The sequence below is a fragment of the Neodiprion fabricii genome, chromosome 5 (assembly GCF_021155785.1).
Source record: "Neodiprion fabricii isolate iyNeoFabr1 chromosome 5, iyNeoFabr1.1, whole genome shotgun sequence".
Classification (NCBI taxonomy): domain Eukaryota; kingdom Metazoa; phylum Arthropoda; class Insecta; order Hymenoptera; family Diprionidae; genus Neodiprion; species Neodiprion fabricii.
In genome coordinates, this window is record NC_060243.1 from 9,628,658 (window position 1) to 9,653,865 (window position 25,208).

At 35.8% G+C, this 25,208-nt stretch overlaps 1 protein-coding gene across 3 annotated transcripts in view; it reads left to right on the forward strand.

The window, feature by feature from the left end:
* Nucleotides 1-7,925: 7,925 nt before the first annotated feature.
* Nucleotides 7,926-25,208, forward strand: part of LOC124182073 (serine/threonine-protein kinase NLK) — a 137,939-nt gene continuing 120,656 nt past the window's right edge. For all 3 annotated transcript variants that reach the window (XR_006870683.1, XR_006870684.1, XM_046568869.1), the window contains exon 1: nt 7,926-10,111. Coding sequence is in view for 1 of the 3 variants with exons in the window: in XM_046568869.1 (XP_046424825.1) it covers nt 9,822-10,111 (290 nt within the window). In the remaining 2 variants the exon portion in view is untranslated. The remainder of the gene's footprint in view (nt 10,112-25,208) is intronic.

The window sequence follows — 25,208 nt, forward strand, 5'->3', positions numbered from 1 at the left end:
GGTTACGTTTTCAACGGGTCTGCATAACTTTGCCGTCTAAAAAACCGGTCGATTTTCAACATATTTTATTGGCACAGGTATTAAGATGAGAAGGCCTACTTTTGACAAAAAGTCATTATGTAGTCTTTACAACGCTCAGTTTATTTTTTATTGAAAAATATTTAGAAACAACGTAGATATTATTGTTTAAACAAGACGCTCCAGATACTGTACGGCTAGTCGGCGAGGATTATTCCGGGAAATGGGGTCATCTAGAATAAAAAAATTCAAAATTTACCTTTAGTATAATAACAAAGGTTTCGAACGACCGGATTGTTGCGTAAAAAAATTTTCAATACTGCTAAAATGGTAGTCCGTAGAAAAGGAGTCAATTTTTACCAACGAAAAAACAACTTTAATCGTTTGTTATTAAGAATTGCATGCACGTATCAAAAAATAATCACGTCATTCGATAGAAAATATTATGAACTATCTCCAGTTCAAATTCGAAGTCAATTGGATGAACGGATTTTGAGATTTGACATTCGCCGTTTTGAAAAACACCATTTTGATAATAAACGCAAAGAAAGAAATATGTGTACAAAAATTCACACTTTGCGCATACATTGTTCGTATAAATGCAGTAATTCGATAAATTATTTTCTTGGAGTCCTCTTACTTCGGTACAGAGGATAGGAATATGAAAGTTTCTCTCTTTTAGATTTTTTTTTTTTTTTTTTATCAATTTATTTTGCAACGAAACTTATGCATTTAAGAAAAAAGAACCGAATACAAAGTGTTCCTTTCTTTATTAACGATAAAAACGTAACTTTCTTCACGTGATGTAATCGGGTATCCATCCTTTTTCGTTATCACAGTATTTCCATGCCGCTGTGATTCCCATTGCATAATATGTTGTCACACTTTACAACCTTGTTAACAGCCGAAAAAGCGCGGGAAAGTTTAAAACGCGTTAACAAAACGTACACTTTTTACTTACAATCCGTACGCGGGGAATTTATTGACGCGCTGAACCGATTTTTCAAGGTTGCCAGACTCAAAAGTGGTCGTTTCTCAAGTTGCGACTGAATGTTGGTAAAAAGTAAAATTTGTATGATTATTTAAATGATTCGAGAAATTTCGAATGAATTTTCGAACGTTTTAGATAAATCGCAAAGTACAAAAAAAAAAATCTCCGCGCGGAGATTGCTCTTCTTTGATTACATCAAAGTGCTCAAGTTTTTACATTTTTCACCCATATTTCTTAATATTATTTTCTGAATATTCAAATATTGTTCAATATAAGCAGATACTAATTGCGTGATATGGAGATATTCTATTGTTTCCATTTACTTTCCAATGCTATCTTTCGAACTTTTTCGGCCACAATCGCTTAATTTTCGTTGCTTTCTGGTATTTTACACGTAGTTCTGAACTCCATGGCGCTGACTGCGAAATTGTTTACTTACCTGCGGGAAACGGAATTAGCTTTTATAATCCCCGATGGAATATAATCCGGGGAAGTCCCGGAGTATAATTTAACGGACTTCGGACCTTTTTCCCCTAAAACGGTCATAACTCGATGGATATTTGAAATTTTCACAACATTTTCATTTTCTTTCAAAAAGAAAAAAGCTAAAAAAACTTTTTAAAAATACCATGATCGGGTTTTTTCAAATTTCAAGGCTAAGCAGACCCGTCAAAGCCTTGCATCTGTTCTTTATCGTAAAAATGAACTTGAGAGCTTGCAATATTATTGAGCAACATGTGCTTACTAGGTTAGAAATTTATAGTTAAATAGTACGTAGAAGAACAGGAGTTAATTAAGAAGGAAAAAGAAATTGGTTGACGAAAATCTGAAAGCGTATATATATATGTATATATATATATATACATATATATATATATATGTACGGCCCAAATAACAGTTTTATTAGAGATTCTGTGATGTATATTTTGGTGCTCGATGAAATATTAATGAGATGATCTAATAAACTTTTCTACTCTCACGCGGAAAAGGTATATATTCCTTTGACTTTGCGAACGCTGATCAAAGTGGCAAAGTGGTTTGTTTACCGATCGTGTTAGTGAAGAAAAAAAATAAATAAATAAAAAAAAAAAAAAAAATAAAAGACTCGGTATATTCAAGAAATCTTGCGTCAACTGTACAAATGGGTTTTTATTCGTGTAAAATTCATTCAGAATCTAGCTCAATTCATACAATTACTTCATTCAATGTAACGCACTCTATGTTGGATGTTGAATACTTGTATCACGGTGTCTAATGTAAGTACGATTGAAATTTGAATTAAGGTTCAAAGAAAATTGAGCTGTTCCTGAATGAATTTGTAAAACAGACCAAAGATAGTAATGACTAACAAACGTTGTTAACCAAATGTGAGTGTAAATCATTAGATTAATAATATTAAAAATATTACAGATAACGAATTATATTAAATCCAGAATATTTTCCTACCAGTATAAATGTCGTGTACGATTGTAGAAGGTTATGTAGTGTTTTTTACAAAATTAATTAATTTTAGAAAAGAAGCTTTCGAAATTGTTGTATAAACACACACACACACACACGCATATATATGTACAAATCATATAACGTCTGAAGATGAATTTATCGTTGAACATTTATTTTTCTAAATTCATTTAATTAACCGAGTGTTTGTAATTAAAATAATAATAAGATATCAAGCAGTAACCAATTATTGAGCTATAAACAAACAATAACGATAAAAATATTACTGAACATATGCGTAAACAATTGTGTGATTTTGGTCTATATTACAATGTACATGTCATACCCCAAATTGGCTAATCGATCTGAACAATCTTAACGTTTTGTTTATGTTAATTATTATTTGCCAACACATCGCATTTGAACCTTTCACTTACAGACTTTGTAATTCTCTCGTTAAATCATCAATTTCGTCTTGATGATAGCTGTGAATTTTTTTGACAATTGTCGCTCGTGATACAAAAAATAGCATGCCAAAAAATGAGGTCAGTATTGACATCAGGGTGAGTTGAAGCATCGAATTCGACAAAAATGGGAGATGCTCTCAATGAAAAATGGCACAAGGAAAAATTTTAACCAGGTAGTTAAGAGGCTGAAACTGGTTACGTTGACGTAACGAAACATCAGACGAAAAAACCTCATTGTGCAATTTTATAATGATTCGCAAGGCGTTGGCTTATTAAAAAATGATTGTGTTTTGTTTATGATGACTCTCCGAAGTTCAGACAATCGTAAAGGTTCGAAGTAACGATTGTTCCCAATCGTGCATCGTGATAGTAACGTTACTAACTTCAGCCTCGTAATTAGCTGCCGTTTGAAAATCTTACTTCGTAGTGTTTATTCGTATATTCGAAAATAAGGATCCAAATTTTACTTAGTGGTTATTCGAAAGTTATTATTATTATTGTTATTATTGTATATACAACATGCTGGGATATTTCCAAATGGAAATTTGTTTCTCATCGGCTAGTTTGTGGTACAACGGATTGCCTCAGAAATTATTATAATTCAGATTCTCGACACCTATTGTGTTTATTATTAATGCAGATTTTGACAAACGAATACCAGTAATATATTCAGGGTAGCGACAGTCCGGGCTAATTGATAATAGTCGTAAAAATTGCCGTCACCATCTGTATAGATATTACAGTTTCAGAACCGATGAAATACACATTAGATAATTAATATTATTGCGGTGCGTGCAAGGTCGAAAAAACGATTTTTTTCTTCAAAATGTTTGGAATGTATTTCAGCGCTGTAAAAAACTTTTTCTCGATGCCAGTTTTTCTGTTCCCTTTCTTCATTTTACTTCTGGCTGAATTGAATAATTTTTTTTTTTTTATTTACTGAAAAATCAAACGTTGCACACGCGCTTTTCAACTTCGTGAAGATTTCTTCAGATCTGATGGTAAACGAGGCGTATGTAATTTGATTTTTATTTATTTATTATTTTTTTTTTTTTTTTTCTTCTGTTCATCAATATGAATTATTGTACGTATAAATTTTCAGGTAATGATCGAAGAAAAAATTTTGTACAGTTATTACTCTACATAAATATATTATATTGTTAAATTACTTGAACGCTTTGTAAATTTGTGTCAATAACTTTGCTAGTTATAATTATACGCATAATGCAAATAATTTTTCGTATAATTGTCATGTATATTGTTGCTACTATGTAAAAAAGATGGAAAGAAAAAAAAAAAAAAAGTGAAAGAACAATCGACGTGTAGTTGCATTGATTACAACGCAAATTACCACATGCGCAAAAAAAAAAAAAAAAAGTTATTTTCAGGTTTTCAAATCAATCAAAAACTTTCCTTCAACTTTAATTTTCATGCGAACATTAGATCCATCAGGCATAATACGCTCTTGTAACCTCTTTTAATTTCCTTTTCCTTTTTTTTTATCGTTAAAAACGTTTTGACTAAAATACAATTATCAAATGTATATATATATATATATATATATATTCTTAAACATATCGAGCTATTTATCGATTTTTTTCATTGACTGATTATCGATTTGTGAAATTCTGAAAGAATGACGCAAACTGGATAGAGAAAGGTGAAATCACAAACGAAACGCAATATATACCGAATGCTTTGAGCATTGACCTTTATCGTGTTTCCCTGATTCCATGCCTGAGTCAATATGCAGTAGCAAAAATTTAATAGGAATCTCCGCGACTCACACAACGGTAATAAGTTGTCTCATACAGTTGTTTACTAATGTATTACAATTCGTTGGTCAAGTCCGAAACGTTTGAGAAAATTGATTATCCTTTGAAACGTCGCTAGAACTTTAATTAGACGGACGTCGCATCTGGAGATTTTTCGACTGTCCGTTGTAAAGCTAAATCCGTTGTTGGGAGGTTTCCGTTAAAAGAAGTTTCACTGTAGTTGTTTCTTGTTGATAAATTACGAGGAAAAAAAAAAAAACAAGCTGCGTAAATAGTATTTTTCGGGTACTTTTCAACGTCATAAAAACGAATTCAATTACTAGAAGTACCATCGAGTATGGTGAAGATCATTTGTCGTTAAAATCCACTTTTTTTGTGAAATTGTTCCTTTATTTTTCGTGAAAATCATTCCTAATATTGCATTATTTTACTCGTTTTACAGCAATTTGTATGAAAATTTTTGTAGACGTCGTATGATGTGTGTCGAAGTCCTCTTAGGTTTATGATTTTTTTTTCGATAGAAGCTTACTCCCACCACAATTTTTTATGCTTTTTATTTGAATCTGGAGTCATGTAAATTTCATATTTTTTCACGAAGACGTTTTCGAGACCATTTTTTTGAAAACCTGTTTTTCGTATACTAGAAATTCGAGAAAGTATAAAGATTCATTCGATTTAAAAATAGTATGTCGTGTAACAGGGAGGCAAACCGGGTTTTTTCGGGCCTAGCCTAAATTTGCAATACGAGTCGTCGGTGAGCCTAAGACGAATATTGAAAATACACGAGGCAAAAAAATCGTTGCCTCCTTGTTGCACGCGATTCTGGTATGTGCAGACCTATCTCCATCACCCGAGTTCGGTCTCCTGGTCTCTAAGCCTCTTGGTTACGCGTTTTTTCACGAAGCGCGAAATTGAGGTTAGATTAGTACGCAACAGCGCATGCGCGTAGTACGGAAAAGACGACTTTTCTGTTCACCGTATTCAAATATAAAAGATAATCCGGGGTAATCGATCGTCTTTATTGCTTCCTACCCTCATGCATTCACCGGTTGTGTCTGCAGGCACATTGAAAGCCAAAGTTATTTGCCAAATTTGAAAACACATTTCCTATACATTTTACAGAAATATCGCTCGAATGAGGTTTAAATACGACAGGTTTCGATATTAATACGACCTATTCGTATTTTTTTCCCAATCTGATTCTTAGATACGAGCTGATGAAATTGTTGCCACAATAGTAGAAAAAACGGGTAACTTCTTGTATGCAGCACTATAAATTGCAATGATGTAAAAAAAAAGCCGGAATGACTTTGGTGAATGCTTCTGTCTCTGAATGCGTCATTTTTCACACCATCCCCAAAGAATTAGTAATCCAAACGATGGTTGGTCCAAACTCATTGATTGTTTAAAAATATTTACTACAAACTAGAGTTGACTGGCTCAGAAAGCTGGAGGTACAGCAATTATTTCTGAAAAATTCCTCGGTTGTTCTGAAACTTCAGATTTGTCGTCACTGTGGCCTCGATTTTAACGATCTCTTTCTTGTATCGTATAAACAAAGGAATTACCGAGTAAACAATAATTCTGATAGTCATGAACGAACAAGTTCGATTTTATCCGCAACATTCTACTTTATCTAGGTCAGATCCTAGTTATACATTTTAGATTCGGAATTAGGCCGACGAGTAACAAAAATTTGAAATTTTCACTCAAACGATCGAGACATCTTGGGGAAAACTTGGCACACCTTGAATTTCCTTTGGACAATCAGTTTCTATATCAGAATAACTGTAAGGTAAGTCGCATGAGCGGTGAAAAGTCGGAAATTTTTCATCGAGACATAAAGAATACATACGTAATCCAATGTGTAATTAGATATTTATACCAAAAGCCCTAGTATTTTCATAAAAAATCACTCAGTTCATGATTCTTTGGTTCATTGTTTTTTGTTAGATAAATATGTATGGAAATTGCTGTGACATCTTTAGCGGTTTGAAGATGTTACAGAGTGCAAGATTATGAATAAAGAGAAGACGCTTATTCCATTTTTTTTTCTATTACATTTGAATTTCTTATATCGTACGTTCGTTTATGCGGTTGAAATTAAAAAAGTATTAGTGATATTCTCGTTGATTAAGAACTAGACAATAAATCAGTGCAGCGAGTATCTTTTGATCTCCATTATTTCGAATGACTAGTTGACAGGGTTGGGAAATATTTGAAATGGTTCCATCTCAAATGGGCAATTAAAATGCAAAATTGTATTTCGCATCTTCTATTTCAAATAAATTCAAACGGTCATGCTCTATTTTTTATTTTGAACGGAAAAATGTATACATTTAATCATTTGCAAAGCGCCTCTGTTGAAATGGATTTTTATCCTTTTGAAAAATTTCCTAGCCAATAATTTAGAACTATATTCTCTCGGATGGGAATAAATAATGACAGATTTGTCAGTTATTCGCTAAATTTTCAACTCAAAAAGAGATCGTTTAGCAATGCATCAATTCTTTCGTTCTAATGAAATAGTGATTCGGTAAATACACGCGTAGGTAAATATGTCTGTCAGTAATCTTTCGTTTCAGACAGATGAGAACGTTTTAAATGATATTCTACAAATAACCAGCGTTTGAATTACAGCGCTCGCAATGTTTTTCAAATAACTATTTGACTAGCCACATCTAGCAAAAATCTTCAAAACTGCAGTCATAATAATAATAATAGCGAATGTGAAAAATAAAATGACGAGTACAAGATAGCGTATCTCGGTTATTATAAGAAACACAGTTATTTGCAGCATGCATAAAGTCCGTTAGAACACCTATTTTTCATCTTGAATGGGAATAAGCAGAAAATTTTCATTCGTCCATACACACGATATTTCTACAAGCATTTTTCATTTTCCATTTCGAATGTCTTGCTAATCGAACGTTCGACGTAACTAAATTCACATCGATATTTCGTTGAATGAGTTAAACGGAGAGGAAACCAACCAAGCTTTGTACGTTCACGCGACACCCGAAATATCCGAGGAATTCCTAACGACATTCGAGTCAATCCGCGGGTGGAAATGGTTTGAAATTTTCGTATCTCACCCCCACCGTCTATCGGCCGCAATCCGGTTGCGCGTTGTAGTTCTGCGCAGGTCACGTGACGGCCTTTGTGCAGCTGGCGCTGCCCTCGGTGGGGAGGAGAAGCTAAACGCGAGTTGACAGACAGGCAGTGGCCAGCAAGCCTTGGCTGCGTAAGGACGCCTTTCGTCATTAAAGACATCATTGACCAGTATCAGAAAAGATATACGCATATGTACATATATAAATGTACGTACGTATGTCGATCGGTCGCGTACGCGTGTGAGGACTAGCCGAATAGTGTGCCTGTGTGTGTGCGTGTGTGTGTATGTGTGAGTGGGTGGATTTGTTCTTTTGTTTTCATTTCATTTTTTATTCGTTTTAAAATTCTACATTGTTGTTACGGGGAGAGGTTAAATCCGCGTCAAGAGTTGTGTGTCGATAACAAGGATACCGGAGATAAATCACGCAAAACCGTCTCTCCCTCTCCCTCTCTCTCTCTCAACCTATCGCTCTCTATCTTCCCCGCCCTCAGGGGAAAATAAATAAATTAAAAAAAAAAAAAAAAAAATCGCCAGCCCCCGAGCATCGGGTTTCGTTAATTTCTGGTTCGTTGTTTCGTTCCCCCTTCGCCCTCCCGCCGTCATCATCCTCCTCCCCCTCCTCCTCCTCCCAGCGACCAAAGAGTCACTGCCAGCAGCTGAGCGAGTGCACGTCGCGTTTCTGTATGTCGCGCCGAGTGTCGTGTCGCCTCTGTGTGTCGTCGTTGTGCGATCGCGCGTGCGACGAGGAGAAATATAACCTGATGTGAGTGAAACGTTGGATTTAAAAACCGCCTTTCAGTTTTTCCGGAATACCCCAACCTGTTAGTTACAAGCGGCCACCGGTCGTTTTGTCCTTCGTCCGATCGGAGCCGGAAAAATCGTGAGAATAGCGGAAGGTCGATTCGTCGCCTTCTTTTCTTTTCGTTTCATTTGTTTTCTATCGGGTTCGAACCGAGGGTATTACTTATCGTACGTAAAGGCGAAACGGAAATAGTTGCACGCTGCTTCGGGTTTGCGGGCGGAAAACTGACGTGAAAAAGAAGAGAAATAAGCGAGACAAGGGTAAACAAAGGAATAGGAGGGTCACCGTTGTTCGCAAGAGCTGATTGTAATAACCGTGACACATTGTGACGTGTGACGAGTGGAGAAGGTGAAGCAAAAGTTCGGGATAAAAAAAAAATTCAAACAAGTTTCGTTTTTATTCCACGTGTAACGGTGCCGCCGAAAAAAGAAGAATAAGAAAAAAGAAACAAACGAAACGATACCTCGTCGATGTCGAACAGGAAAATCAGCGGTGGTTAAAAGTTTGTGATCTTTCGCTCTTCGTTTTTGTTTTCCAACGTCAAAGCGACCGTCCCGCGTACAACAGTGCAATAACACAGCCGACAGGGAGAGAAAAAAAAAAAAACAAAATAGGCGGCAATTGGTGATATGAAAAGAGGATTATTTTTCGGTGTGTAAGAAGCGTGGGTTTTAAAAAAAGTGACAGAAGAAACAACGAAAGGATCCGAGAACTAATAACCAGCGTCATACGACAGCGGTGAGAGGAGTTGGGAAAAAATTTTGTTTAAACGTCGATTTTTGATCCGAGATATTTGACGAAACCCGTGCTTGAAAAAAAAAAGCGTTGCACCAAGGGCTGATTAAGTTGTGTACAACCGAACATTCAAAGAATGCGAAGAAACGACGCGCCATAGAGGGTAAAACGTACAAATAGTGAGGTTAGCGAGTAACGAAGCCGAAAGCCGTAGGGATCAGTTCGAAAACAAAACAAAAGAGCGTCGTCGTGCATCGTCTCGGTGCGTTTGGAACAGCACAGCAGCGACGGAAGAGGGTGAAAGTGAAAATCGTCGGTGATACGGGACCGCCGCTTGCCGACGGAGAGACAGACAGACGGGCGGAAACCCAGTAACAGAAGTAGCAAAAGTATACGGACAGGGGAAAGAAAAAATCTGCGACCAATCACCTCGAAGTCAGTCGGCTCTTCGCCTAGGGGGGCCTTAGGTGAATTTTTGATGGCAGTGGTGGGGCCGAGCCGGCACTCGCGGGTGTCCATGAGCGTGTCGATGTCGCTTATGCAGGGGGGTGGGGCCGGGGCTACCGGCGGCGGCGGCGGAGGCGGCGGGACGACCGGGACTCATCCGGGACAGGCGGTCCTAGCAGCGGCGGCGGCCGCCGCCGCCGTCGCCCAGGCCCCCCCGACTTATTACCACCCCGCCGCCCCCGCACCGCCCCCACCGCCCCCTACCCAGGACCCAGTGCAGCCGGACAGACCCATTGGATACGGGGCCTTCGGAGTCGTCTGGTGAGTTGATTATATATGTGAATCTGTTAGTAGTACGATAGATATCGACCGTTTCTTTGTGAGCAATTGTCGTTATCGTATTTGGATGTATTTATTTTGGGACGAGAATTATTCACGTGCCCGTTAAGGGCCTATCCATAAATTACGTCACACGTTGGGGGGGGGGGGGGGGGTTCAAAAGCTTTGTGACGTCACGTGTTAAAATTTAAAATACTAAAACACGAAATTTATATTTAAAGATTATTTAATAAGAATAAGAAAAAAATGAAAATAACTGTTTTCTTTTGATTATTTTTACAAATACATGCGTAAGTTTGAAAAATTTGTGACGTTACATCAGGGGGGGAGGGGGTTCTAAAAATGTGACAACGTGTGACAGGGACGGGGGGAGGGGTTTAAAAGTTCTAAAATTCGCGTGACGTAATTTATGGATGGACCCTTGTTGTGTGAGGGGCCATTTCACCTCGGTTCGATTAGGGTCTTATCAGAAAATCAACCTTGGTTGGATTTGGATAGCGATTTTTTTTAATTTTTCTTCTAAATCGAAAATGTGTTGCATTGTTTCTTTTTTTTTTTTTTTATTATTTTTTTTATTTTGGATTTTTCCAACCCATCCCGGACGTTCCCAGAGACCATTGAATGATGATATTTTGGCAATGAATGCGCGACATTTTTTAAAATTATGAAAATAAAATTATGTAAATTCTGTGATCTAAACCGAAAAATATTCCAATCAAAATTGATGTGGGCAGGGAGAGCAGTAATTTTTTCATTCATCTTTCAAGTATACAATTTTTTTTTTTCTTTGCCCGAGTCCATTGCATTTTTTTGGGTGTGAATTTTGAAGGCTTGATATACATACATCTTCTCTAACACCAGAACAGTACGCAAATTTTGTTTAATTTTCAAAATTAAAAAATCAAACCAAATAAATAAAAGATTTCGAATTTTTGTTTGGCTTTTGAATGAAATTTACAGATTGTTATTGTATTCGTGAAGATATATTAAAACCTGTATCTTCAAAAAAGACAAAAAATCAAAATGCCTGAAAAAAAAAATGTAATAATCAGTTGACAAATGAACAAAAAACTATCGTTTTGATTCCACGCTTCAATTTTCGTTGGAATATTTAGGTAATTTTTTCCATAATTTTCAAAAATGTCGCAATCATTGTCGAAATACCAACGTTTAAGGAGCTCTGGGGTGCAGGGGGGGGGGGGGGTAGGAAAAATCTGAAAAAATTGGAACACTATTAAGGGTTGGAACAAGAATTTAAAAGATCGCGGATCAAATTCAAGAGAGTCAGGATCAGACCCTCGGTGAATTGACGTAGAATGCCCTATATATATGCATGTATGCATGTATGTATGTGGTTGAATCGGTATATGCACAAAAAAGCATATCCGAGTTGCAATTTTTCGTTACCGATGCCCTTCCTCTTCACCCCCCTTCGACGATTAGGAAAAGAAAATATTAGTATCGAAAAATTTCAATTGAAAATGCAGTCACGTTATCGTAACGAACCATTGAGAAGAAATCACTATTTCCTATTTTTACACTGATTTTGAAGAAACTAAGACTGCAAAATATCAGTAGGTTTTGTTTCATTACCGTTTACCGCATTTCAGACAATTCAAAAAATGGCGAAACAACGGTTTTTTTCTCAGCACGAATCGATGCGATGACGTTACTAACTTCAACGTGATGCCGATAAAAGTTGGAACCGTTGTTTCGGTATGAAAATTTATCGGAATATCAAGGAGATGAATCGAGGTTACCGGAGAAAAATCTGAACGCCATCTTCTGGCGGGAAAATATTAGATACCGCACTAACTCGGCCCTGTTTTATTATCAAAGTCGGTTTTCAACGTACATATGTACGTTTCACTCGGTATTAACTCAAAATACTCAAGTCGAATAACTTGCAACAAGTTTTTTGACACTTTTTGGGATAGTATTATATATTTTAGGTAAACCGATCAGCTGCTAATTCAGTTGCGACGCCATATTGCTCTGGTCACGCTTGTAAATACTACAGGGAAATATCGTCCACCAGTTATAGTGATATATTTTGTACAATGACGGATTCCAAATTTACAACGGAATTTTTGCCTCGACTCAAATTCAACGATTCGAACGTTCAGTACAGATCGCAATCGTGACGCTGAAGTTAGTAACGTTTAACCGTCGTGTCGCGATTTTGGAACTGTTTGAAATTCAGTAAAACGTAATGAAGCAAAACGTACCGATATCATGCAATCTTACTTCCTTCAAAATCAGTGTGAAAATAGGAAAATAGTGATTTCTTCCCAACGTTTTGTCATGATAACGTTACTGATTTCAACCTCGCAGATCGCGTTATTCCCTCAAATTTCTTCAACGCCAAAAACCCGGAATTTTTTTATTTTTTTTTATTTTACGCGACGAAGCTCTTTTATTCCATTGAAGTTTTACAGTAATCGAGATCTCTTGTACGAAGAAATGTTCTTCTTGACATTCCGCGAAGAAATCCAGTCACAATTAAGTTTGATTGGATTAATTAATTGTAATTGAAACTCTCAAACACTTTGTTTCCGTTTGGTGTTATTTTTCGTTTCATCGATCCGATTAGAAAAACTTTTCCAAACGGACGACTGTTTACGGTTTATTATCCATAAATATTACAAAATGCGGAACCGGAGTTAATCGAGTTAAATTCAATCGCCACAATTGACAATTCCATCAACTTCGCACATGTCATTGTCATAATTTAATTTAGCGAAGTTTTCGTGTCAACCCCACCATATTATACATGTATTTATTATTTTCACTTCCTGTTTACGTTGTCGCGTGTTTTCCCTCTCTCTCTCTCTCTCTCTCCTAATATTATTCCATTTTCTGAAACTACTTTCTCTTCATCATCATCATCATCTTCTTCTTCTTCTTCTTCTTCTTCTTCTTCTTCTCGGCCGTCTTATATTCTTAACGCCAGCGATGTTGTTGGTTGCCCTCCGGTTGCCCTCCGTGAGTTTAATGTGAATGCCCTGTGTCGATTTATCTCGCCCAAGATCGCTCTTTGTGCGTGAAAAACCTGCTTAGAATACTAATACGCGAGAGAGCATCTATCTCTCTCTTCCCCCTTTCTCTCTCTCTCTCTCTCGCGCTCTCTCTCCTTCCCTTTTTTCCATATCGTGCTGCACTTACATGCTCGCACGAACAAACACACCGAGAGACGTACAATTGTATAACAACTACGACGACGAGTTTCGGAGAGTTCCTTGTTATTTATTATCACGTCTTACGACGATGCTGCTGCACCCGTCAGGATGCTGTGGACTCCTCCGTTGTCACAGGTTATAAAAAGGCAGCCACGTATTATGCTTGTGTGTTACAGATGGAAAATTTTTATAAGAATCGGTTGCCCGCCGAGTCGAAAATTTTGAAAGATCCGAAAGTAATGGAAGGGTCACAATAACGAGACTTCAAATATGCCGAGATATTTTTAAACAATCAATATTTCATCATGTTTCTATGTGTGGATGATATGTATGGGAAAGTCAAATTTTTATAGAATTATCCAAAAGAATAAGAATCTACCAAATATATTCCGGATTTTGGTTTTCTTTACTTTGACCTTTCGAATCTTAAATTCTTAAGATTAGATAAAACAGATTTTCTCATTTGTCGAAAATTCGATATTGCGAACATCCAATTTTCGTATCTCTCTACAAAATTTTTTTTATATCCGAATTTTTTTTTTTTTTGTTTTGCGTGATTTTAATCGACGAATCTCTCTTTACTTTTTTTCCTTCGTTTTGTGGTTTGTACCAAAATTTGTATTGATAAGTTTATTCAAGTCAAATCGAGATTAATGCTTATTAACAGAATATTCCGGCATTTTAAGATGTTTTGAGCGTCGTGTCACGTGACCAATTTTGTAGTTTTTTTTTTTTTAATTTTTTAACAAGAATCGAGAAGAACACGGTCATCGTTGTATCACAGTACACCGAATTTCAGACGTTCAAAAATCGCAAAGCAACGGTTTTTTCCTCACGAGGCTGAAATTAGTAACGTCGAGGTTACGAAACATGCGGGAAAAAAATCATTACCGTACAATTTTCGAACGACTTTCGAAAAGTTGGCCTTCAACACTACGATTATGATTAATCGCTTGTTACGGTTCACCAAATTTCAGACGATCCCAGAGTTTCGATCGATATATAAAAGTAAGAATTTCTCCTAAACGTGCTTCGTTAGAGTAACGTGATTAACTTCATCCTCACTTTTACTCAGCATGAATCATTACCAACTTCAACGTGATAAAAAATTTGTCCGAGTTGCGGGTGAAAAGATCGAGAAACGATAAAATCCCCGACGAAAAACGCTCGTTTTTGCGCCGTTCTCTTCCTTTGTCTTAATTATGATCGATCTGTTGTCAGGTATAGGTTATGAGAAATATTATTAGCACGCGTATCGCTTTGCGCTGATAACGTTCGTTCTCGCCTTGCTGCTTTGCTGATAGTTTTCTCGATTTTACGCGCGTTCCTTTGTCTGTACATAATAATTAACCCACACGCTCGTAACGTTTACATGAAATTTTTTTAAGAATAAATCAATATTTTTTTATCATTCTATAAACGTTATTTTCAACTAGAAACGTTTTTTATTTTAAATGTTGTAAATTAACGGATCTTGCAACATTCGTAAACGCACGTTTGACGTAATAGAAAAATTATTTACAAACGAAGTATTTCTCAAATGTTTATTTGTTATCCACGGATCTTGCTATTTATTTTCTTATATTTCTTTCGATATCGAACTTTTCCCCCGAAATGCAACACCGTATTGATAAATCGATCGACTTCTCGAAATTCGTGAAATTGATATTGAAATCGATGAAACAAAGATAGAAATTGATTCTCACTTCGAAAATTGTTTTTGCTTCCTTCGATAATCGAAGTTTTGACACTTCTACTCTTCGATATTCGTCAAAACGGAACGTTGGATATATTTTTTCATTCCTACGAATCAATCGGTTAAACGTTAGTCGAGCGTGTATGGGTCATTCCATGTCGATTCAACGACGTTGCGACGGTGATCCTCTTAGATTCTCATCATTTTTCAACATGTTTTTATACATATAGAAAGAAGTCCTCAGTTAAATTTTTAGCTCTTTATCTCTTTCCATTCCAGAGTTGTCGATTTTTGAAGAATTTAACGAAAAGAAATCACGTTTCTGACAACAATTGAAATAACCTAATTGAATATAAAAATTTTTAAGTATTTTTTGATGCTCTTCCTGAAAAAAAAAAAAAAATCTCGTTGCTTTTTTTGTAATTTTTTATCGAAAAATTGGATTTTCGTTCAATGGGACACTTTTGATTTTATCCAAAAAAAAAATGTACCAAATTCTACGTTAAAAAACAAAACTTTTGAGCCATAATAGAAGATGGTCTTTCAGTAACTTCTAGTGAAAATAATTTTAAAAACAAATTTTTTATCGGTGATTTTGATTTATTTTTCCTTCTCAGATCACGCAGCTTATTTCATACGGATATATGCATATGCATATCGTGTTTGTTAAACGAATTTCTCTCCCCCTCTCTCTCTCTCTCTCGCTCTCTCTTTCCTTGGTTTCCGCTGGTTTAACTTACACCTATTGGTATAGGTATCCACACGTACGTACATCCAGTACAAGCGGCTCGAACTAACGTTGGCTTGCGTAAGCGACCTTCGAGCGTTATTACGTAGGTACGTGAGTTTTTAAAATTATTTCAAGACACCCGAGTGATGATTACGTACGATGTATCCCTTACCGAGGGACGGACGAACGGACGATTTGAGAAAAAAATCACACCGGCCATTTTGTTGTATCGATGAAATTTTTCCGGTAAAGCCCGTCAATCGGCACAATTTATTTCATTTTTTACTTATTTATAACTTTTTTCTTTACTATGAAAAATATTGCGTTGCGTCGTGATGTAAGCGATGGGTTTTTGGGCGAGCCGATTACGAATCTGAGTTCGGATCTTAAAAATTCAGTACTGCGAATCCAACCATCGACCCCGAAAAACCGCCGCACAGATTTTTTTCACCCGATTCGATCATATTTGAAATTTTAGCACGCCATTTTGAATTTTTTAAGTCTGATTTCAGACCCTCCTGAAAACCATCGAGGATGATCTTGTTACAAAAGTTAACTCGTAGGGTTAAATCAATAATAGAACATTTATATTGATTACGGTAAATTTTACTGTATAAGGAAAATATGCATTTTTTTTTTTTGTCATATTCAGGTCCACGTATAATTATATTTAATGTATAATTACTGAATTTTGCCAATCATTCTCGTGGAAAAACTTGATCGATGGAATTGTATGTCGAATAGCGAAAAACTAATGCTTTGTTTAAAGCGGACGTCAAATTTATCGAGGAGAAGAGCCTGTAAAGAAAATAACCGGAAATCTAGTCGGGGAAATAATTTTAGTCAGCTGATATCCGAGTTTTGTAATCAAGAGACTTTGGGTAGCAATTAACAATAATCACGTAAACACATTTTACGACACTTGGGAATTAATTCATCAGTGAATAAAGTGTAAAACAAATTTAGCGACTACTTGTGACGCGTAGCCGAGCAGATGACGATGACTTTTTTTTTTTAAGCGTAGTCACCGTATTTTGTAAGATATTTATATTTCTTTTTAATTATTACAATGACGGCGCCGTTGTGATTATAATAATTTAAATCGTGACATTGTAATTATTGACGGATTCAATGACTGAGATTATTGTAAGGTTGAAATTCGTTTATTATTGCAAGAATTTTTTGATATCGCATAAATTTGAGGGATTCCTCGAAATTCGGCATTGAGTTACCTTCTATTTGGCAAATGAAACTTTCCTCGCTAGTTAATAGATTGAAATAAAAATAATTGAAATTTAAACTGCAGTGAATTGTTATTACAACAACATATTAGAGAAATCACACGTTATTCGGATCCCGAATCGTCCGAGCGTCATTTTTAATAACAATAATAATTACAACTTATTTCTCGCCAAATCAGCGGTTCGTCCGACATTTTTTTTTACAAACTGACGAGCACGAGAAAAGTCTGTCATAAATGGTTTTTCGGGTAATATTTGCCACGTATAAAATGATCTATTTTTTGTTCGAACATGTCGCTTTTTACATTTTATTATATCCTTCTTGATTTCAGCGATATATGGATTATACAACTTTTTTTAAGGCGTGCTAATATTACGCGCGTATTATTCAGACGTTGGCGGTTGGATTTAAATGTTTATTTATCGTTTCGCTTTGGTCGGAGATCGTCTATCGCTGCTGGTCCAGTCGAGATAGACACAAAAATAGCCTTGAATGGAAATAATTAGGGGGAGAGACGTTTTTTTTTTTTAAACTTTGGGCGGGGGGGGGGGGGGGGGGTGGGGTGGTTGGAAGTCTAAATCTCGATTTTTGGGAAAATCCCGCCATTGCGTTCGCCGCCATCTTGATTTAAAGTTCGATCTATTCGTTTTTCTGAAATAACTGGTTAATTTACAACTTTGGAGCAAAAATGGTTAAACCCAAAGTTGTTGAAAATTTAATTTCCCACAAGTCTAGTCTTTATCATTTTTACGCTAGGATCAATATTTGCAGAGTTATACAGTCTTACTCATATTTGTATTAATTGTAAGGAGAATAATGAACTGATTGAAAATTGATCTAGTTTTTAATGTAATTTTATTTTTTTAAAAAAATTTTATACCGGTTTTCGATTACGTTTAATTATATAATTCGAAATGAACCAGAGTTCATTTTATCGTTGAAAGCGGGAATAATAAACACCGATAGAGATACGATAAAGAGGTTAAGAAACTGGGAAATATTTGGTTCGTACGAATCGAAAATTGTTGAATAATCTGGATGAGGGTCAAAGTTTCGAATAATTGAAACTCACGTCAGATCGAACTATGATCAGAATCTCATTAATCCGAATGGTCAGAACTGTAAGAATGACTCGAGTATGCGAAGGGTTGAATGTTACAAATGATTCAGATAGTTGCAGAAGGATCGGAATTACGCACAATTTTATTTTATTCGATACGAGAGACCGGATGAAAGGTATTTGTACGAATAGTTATATCCAATGCGGATAAAAATAGATGTTGATATGCGGACAATTTGCGAAAGTTTGGTAAGCGGGTAAAAGAATATGAAAAACGGTAGAAACGTATTAAAAATAACAGCAGAGTTGAACCATTTTTATACGTTGTAATTATAAAAGTTTTTTTTGTCTTTTTTTATCTTTCAAATTATGCACGTCTCAGCTTTTCCGTTTCTTTCGATTCTCGTGACGCTTTTGTGTCAGAAAAAAAAATTTGACACATTTCTCCTACGATCTTAGTATTGTGGTTTTTGAAGCCGCTAAATTCGAATCTGAAATAAGATTTCCTGGATTCAAAATGACTGATCCGATATGGTGGATGCAAGTTTTCAGAAACAGTTCGATTCCGAGGAAATTAAGTATCGTAAAGTCAGGCGTAAAATTCACAATTCGCGACCACAAAAATCTGATGATACAAATTTTTGTTGAAATCCAATTACTTTTCGAACTTCCTTAACGCCGTATTGAATCTGCCGTTCTAAATTTTGGAAATCTGATTAGATATTCAAATTCATCGGCCTCAAAAACTCTCTGATTCTTACTTTCGTCGTAATCAAATTATTTCTCGAATTTACATCCGCCGTATTAAATCCGCCATTTTAAATTTTGGAAATCTCGTTTTAATATTAAAATTCGTCGACTTGAAAAACCCAATAATTCTCACTGTCGTCGGATTGAAATTATTTTTCGAATTTTTATCCACCATATTCGTTCCGCCGTTCTGAATTTTGGAAATCTGATTAGATATTCAAATTCATCGGCCTCAAAAACTCTCATATTCTCACTTTCGTCGAAATCCAATTATTTTTCAAATTCGCATTGACGATATTGGATCCGCCCTTCCGAGTTTTGAAAATCTGATTTCAGATGTCGACTCAGCGACCTCAAAAATTACGATTTGCCAAACAGTCGTATAAATACAGTGAATACATGTTTTTTAAAAACGCTTACGTACGCGTGATAGCACAAAAATGGCAGGACTTTTTTTCCACCCGCACACTCGCAGTCAAGGGGTTTAACTTTGACCATTTTGAGGTTTTTTTTATTTTTTATTTTATTTTTTCAATCTTTTCATAAATCATATCCCCACCTCTCCCCATCAGCGAATGTTTTCGTACATACTCTCAAATTTCGCGTAAAGTAAGGTTAGAATCTGAAGAAGGGCAGGGGGAGGGGGAGGAGGGAGGTGAAGGAACGCATCTACAGGCAGTGATTAGCTGCAGCAAGAAGGGCCTTCCTACGTCGCTGTGGCGGCGTCGCCATGACAACGGACGGTGGTGACTCGGAAGATAAGTGAGTCGACGCTCCCGTCCGCCGGCGTCGGGTCGTCGGGTCGTCGGGGCGACGGAACGACGTCGGTTCGAACAGCGTCGCTGACGATGAGCGTCTGCGCGGAGAGAGAAAGAGAGAGAGAGAGAGACGCGGTTACGTGCGAATCGGCGATAACTCCGGGGGCGGAGACCGAACGTTTAAGAGGATGCCTGTAGTCCTTCCTTACCGACCGAGTGAAATATAGTTTATTTTCACCGTTGCCTGTGCGTTGCGCATCGTTAATGCAAAATATCAAGAGTTTGAAGTTCGCAACGTTGAAGTAACGACGCGTTCTTTGGAAAAAAAAAAAAAAATAAATTGTACTTTCGCTTTATAAACGTTGGACGAAATTTAGTAAAATCGTAGCGAAGGAAAAGATCCTTATATTTCGCAAAGCTTACTCAAACTCAACTTCCGTAAATTTATTACTTTGATGTTGTTAATTGGCCAGTTTTTCCTCGACGTCTCTTTGCGTTAACGTTTCTAATTTCAAACTCGTAAGGAATCTAGTGAGACAGCCTATCGTGGAGCTTACTCGATTCTCTTCCTTGGGGCATGATGCTTTACTCGTCCGAGAATCATGTACTTTGCTAACTTGTTGCGTGATTTAATATTTTGTCGATCGTCTTTTCGCTGAGAAAAATTTCATTGCGGTAACAAATGAAAAATTTCTCTCAGTGTTGTCAGTTAATTTGAAAAATTAGGATTTCTTTTTATATTCTCGGTTACAACTACATCATGATAAAAAACTTGTGCAAAAAGTTTATAAAATTATCGATCGTTGCGTAGTATAATGTTTACCAAACGTAAGTATTTTTTTTTCCAATAAAGCTGGAGAATTAATCTCACCTGTAAGTTATTAACTTTATCCCGTAACAACCGCGTGGATTTGATAAGAAATAACGAAAGTAATTACAAAAAAAAAAAAAGTAACCGCACTCTGGGCGTAACACGTATAAAGCATAATCGTAGCTTGTTACTATTATTAATACAACAGCTTTACAGATACTTGTAACGTATACCGCACATATCTATATGGTTCAGATTGTGTAAACAGCTTTCAATCAATCCGCCGCCAATATGAGCGATTAACTTTGTAAGCTGTATTATATAATAAAGAGTCTCGCACAAATTTTCAGACCTGCGACTATACGCAACAAATATTATTGATGGACACGTTGTATAAATTTTTCGGTCTGTTGGATGAACTTGAAGCTGACGATGAGTTTGAAAGTGAAATTATAACATTGCGTTTTGAAACACTTTTATTTTCGATAAATGTGAACTTTTTTTCGTCGACAGATTTTGATTTTTTTTGTTTTTTGTATCCATCTTCCAATCCTTCAACATTCTTATTCCTGCATCCGATACGTTTTGTCCGTTTCTATAGTCGTTGTTCCGCAAACTAATCGCGAGTTGGCGTTTTGCGAGACGGAAGTTTGATGATTGCCTTGAATCGAGACGGAATTGTCCCCAATGGATTCAGCATCGTTTGTAGAGGGTGGCGAAAAGGGGAATCAGGGAACATGTCACAGGAACTGCGTGTAACCCGTATCTGCATCGCTTTAAAGCTCTGTCGCATCGTCCTAAGTGCCATGAAAACTCGGACCGATCACATCACCGTTTCGAAATCCGGACCGAAGCTGTAATTTGGTGCTAATTTTTTGCCAAAATCCCGGTTTTGGTCCTCCGTTTACAAAAATTGAACCGACTACAATGAAAAAAAAAAAACAAAGCTTGGAACTAATTTTCTATTCCAATACTAATTTTGCTACATCAACATCTTCCGACGTTTAATACCTGGCAAACAAATATCCAAACAGTGTACCTCTCGTGGCAATGAGTGTAAAAAATATACAGTGGAAATTAATTTCACATATCTCAGCATCTGTGAAATTTGGAAAGATTTTTTTTTTTTTTAAGTTAAAGTTCAAATAATTCCGCATGAAATGGTTGTGTTGTGAATGTAATTAATTAAGTTTAACTAAACAGATTGAAATGAACGTTGAAGGGTTTCAATCCTTACAGTCTGCTCTAAGAGTACAAGATTTTTTTGGGGGGAGGATTTCATCCTTATTGCCTGTCAGGGATCACATATCAGAACGAAAATGCCATGAGACAGAAATTTTGTGGTCTTTTGTGCTTTGAAAATATGTAAATGCGAATTTGTAACGAATAAATGAAAATTGAAAGCACCCTCAAGGCTTGGATAAAAAATAAACATACTTCGTAACGGTGCAAAAGTTGAAACAAAAAAAAAAAAAAAAAATTCTTTGAGGTTACAAGCTTGATACTTTAGGTTCGAGTAACATAATTTGACCATCCATTAGTGAAAAAAATCCTACCGTTAGATATGAAGATGAATACGTGTAAAAGACGTTTAGTGTAATATCAGTAAAGAAAAGAAGCAGAACATTAATAACAAGAGATGAATGAAAATGATCGAATCGTTCTATCGTAAACCTTGGAAATTGATTTCATTAGTGGTCGTTTTCTTCCAATAAATAAGAGTGCTCCAATCATTCCGAGGAATAAATGCGGATGAAATTTTGGCACGAAATCACCGATTTCTGTGCATCGAGGACACTTTTATACATAAATTATTTATCCGCACTCCTTCGGAACGAAAAGCAAAGCTGGGACTTCGAATAAAAAAAAAAAAGAGAAATTTTTGAGCAATCGAATCGAAAATAATTTGGTACTTCGTCGGCAATTTTTGTACTCCCAAAATATCGAGATGTTGATTTTTATTTTCGATCCTTCGCGAATAAAGGAAAAAAAAAAAACTGAGGGAGATGGTTTTTATCTATATCAAATAAGAAGAAAGAAAAAAAAGAAAGCAACAAACGGCAAAGCAAAACAAGGGTTGAAAAAAGTGTGACGCATATTTTTTTTTTCTTTTCTTACTTGTTTTTATTGTTGGGTTATTAAAAATTAAGCCTTGCAAACACGTATAAGCAACCGGAAGTGCAGGCCGATGCACCGGAAGTGTATATATTATACGGCGAGCCGCTCGACGCTCACGCATCGTTTGCAACGTACCCACTTTTAATATGTATTTATAACTATATAAAAATATATACATACATATATATTTATATAGTTCAGTTTGTAATTTTTCATTTCAACCCTCTATTATATACCTACAAATTTACGGCATCCCCGGAATATCCTCGCGCAAACGAATCGCGGTCCGTTATTCTATATTCAATTCATTGTTTCTGACTCGTTAAATGAAATGACTGTTAAATTATTGGTCATTTTTGGAATAATTTTAATTTGACCGTTGTTACTTTTTATATTGTTATTCGAACAATCGACGTTCCAGTTTAATAAATGGCACAATCGTTTAGTTCTGTTTCAATGCAGTTCGGTTTAATACGAAAGAATAAAAAAAAAAAAACTGCGACAGTTTCGTTAATTGATTGCTTCAACAAAAATACGGTTTACGTTGTCATTCTTTTTTCTTTTTTATTTTCTCAGCTGCGGACAAAATTTTGTCCGATTATTTTTTTTTTTTTTTCTCATTTCGGCTCAAAATTTTCACGCATTTCAGTTTCGTTTCTATTTTTTTTTTTTTTATTTCGCATCGCACTCTTGGTTTTTGTGTAAATTTGAAACTCTCGAAACGACTATTGCAGATTTTTTCTTTTTTTTTTTTTCCAACAATTGTTCCACACAGAGAAATCTGTGCTTTGAAGAAGATTATTACTTAATTCAAATTTGTGAAAGTCGATGATAAAAATCACCCCAATTCACGTGTAACATACGCCTGCCTACCAGGGTGGCCTTTAATATTGGTAAGAGAAAATTTTCTTCTCTCACCCCTTAAATTGACTCGAAATATAATTAAAAAAAATGATTTTTAAACGTGAAATCCGTTCTTAAGTTTAACATCAAACCGTGGCGCAAAGGCCTTTCAAGGAGTTAAAATCGATCAGGAGTGATTATCGAGGTAAAAAATTTGAAAACAATAAGTTTGACATAATTTTTCGTGCGAAAATCAATATTTTTTCATATGAAATAGATACGAGAAAATTGAAAAATAATCGGATGAAAAAACCGCAACGCCAGATTGGCAATAATTATGTTCGGAGATGTTACATTGATTTCCAGCTCACTTTTGTACAAGTTTCATCTTTTTTCACATTAAAAAATTTCGCCTAAAACATCCCTTATTTCTGCTTCTAAAATTCAAATCAAATAATCTCTCATTTTATCTAATTAAGAACAATTAATTCATTTACGTATTTATTGCCGATTAACAACGTATCAAAAATTCACCTTTTTATCTTTGCATTGCTCTAATGTCCGTCATCACCTTAAGAAATTCGGATAAATGTGCGGAATGCGGTAAAATTACTTTTAGATTAGTTTAAGTTGCCGCACAACTTTGTTTCATCGCTTATACGCAAATAGATCAAAAAATTGATAAAAAAAAAAAAAAAAAATCGATTTCAACTCCTTTAAAGGGTCTTAATATCTCTCTCTCTCTCTCTCTCTCTCTCTCTCTCTCTCTGACAGCTGCTGCGACGGCAGGTGAACAGCATGCAGAAGCAGCTGTCCCTGTTTGTAGACGATGCAGCGCCGCCGACTTCGAAGCTCCGATTTCTAGACTGGCTTTTCCGAATTGAAAGAAGGAAAAAAAGGAAAAAAAAAAAAAAAAAAAAATTCGAAGCCGCTGTCGGATTTTTAAAAGAAAATTCAAAACAGTAGGTCAAACGTGATGGATCGGAATAGCAATAATTTAAAAAAAAATCAATCACTTCATTTGTGTGAGATTTGATCCGATCCTAATTGTAATAAGGTTCTAATTTCGTTCGTTGGCTACGAATTTGACGATACGAATTTTTGGCAATTCATTATTCAAGCGTCTCACGTACTGTTTTCATTCATTTACAAAGATGCATATTTATTTATTTTTTTTCTTTTCACCAATTACACCAAAGTCTCCATTTAACACTTTTTTTTTTTTTTTTTATTTTATATCCATTTTTGTACACTCGGCGAACTTTTCAACACATTTCTTTGCGGTTTTTCTTTGCCGTTTCCGATAGCAGGTATAATAATAGGTTGTCAATAGTCGAGAGAGTAGTTATTGCGATATAACGGGAATTATTTTATTGTTGTAAACAAGTTGATTGAAAAAAATCGTGATAATTTGAGGAATAATTTCGAATTACGATTCCTGGTTACGAATCTGAGGTCAAGTTTTCAAAATTCAATACGACGAATCCAATCAGTGGCCCCGAAAGGCTCTGCGTAAAGTTTTTTTGACCGGATACGATCACATTTGAAATTTTTGTCCGCTATATTGGATTCTTTATCTCCCAATTTTTGAAACCTGATTTCAGATTCGTAATCAGCGACCTTCCCCAAAAACCATCGAATAATATCTTGTTACGAAAGTTGATTCAGCACAAGAGTCATTAGAACATGTTTTTGGAGAAGTGTGAATAAATAATGCACGAAAATAAAATTCACGAATTTCAAGACCATTTTGGATGACGGCTTATTATAATTTTATTAACAAAGTTCTGTTCAAGGTTTTTCATTCACAACTACCGTTGTCATCAAATGCAATTAATAGCGAGTGTATAGTAACACTATTTTTATACATTTCAGTCTACAATAGATTTCTT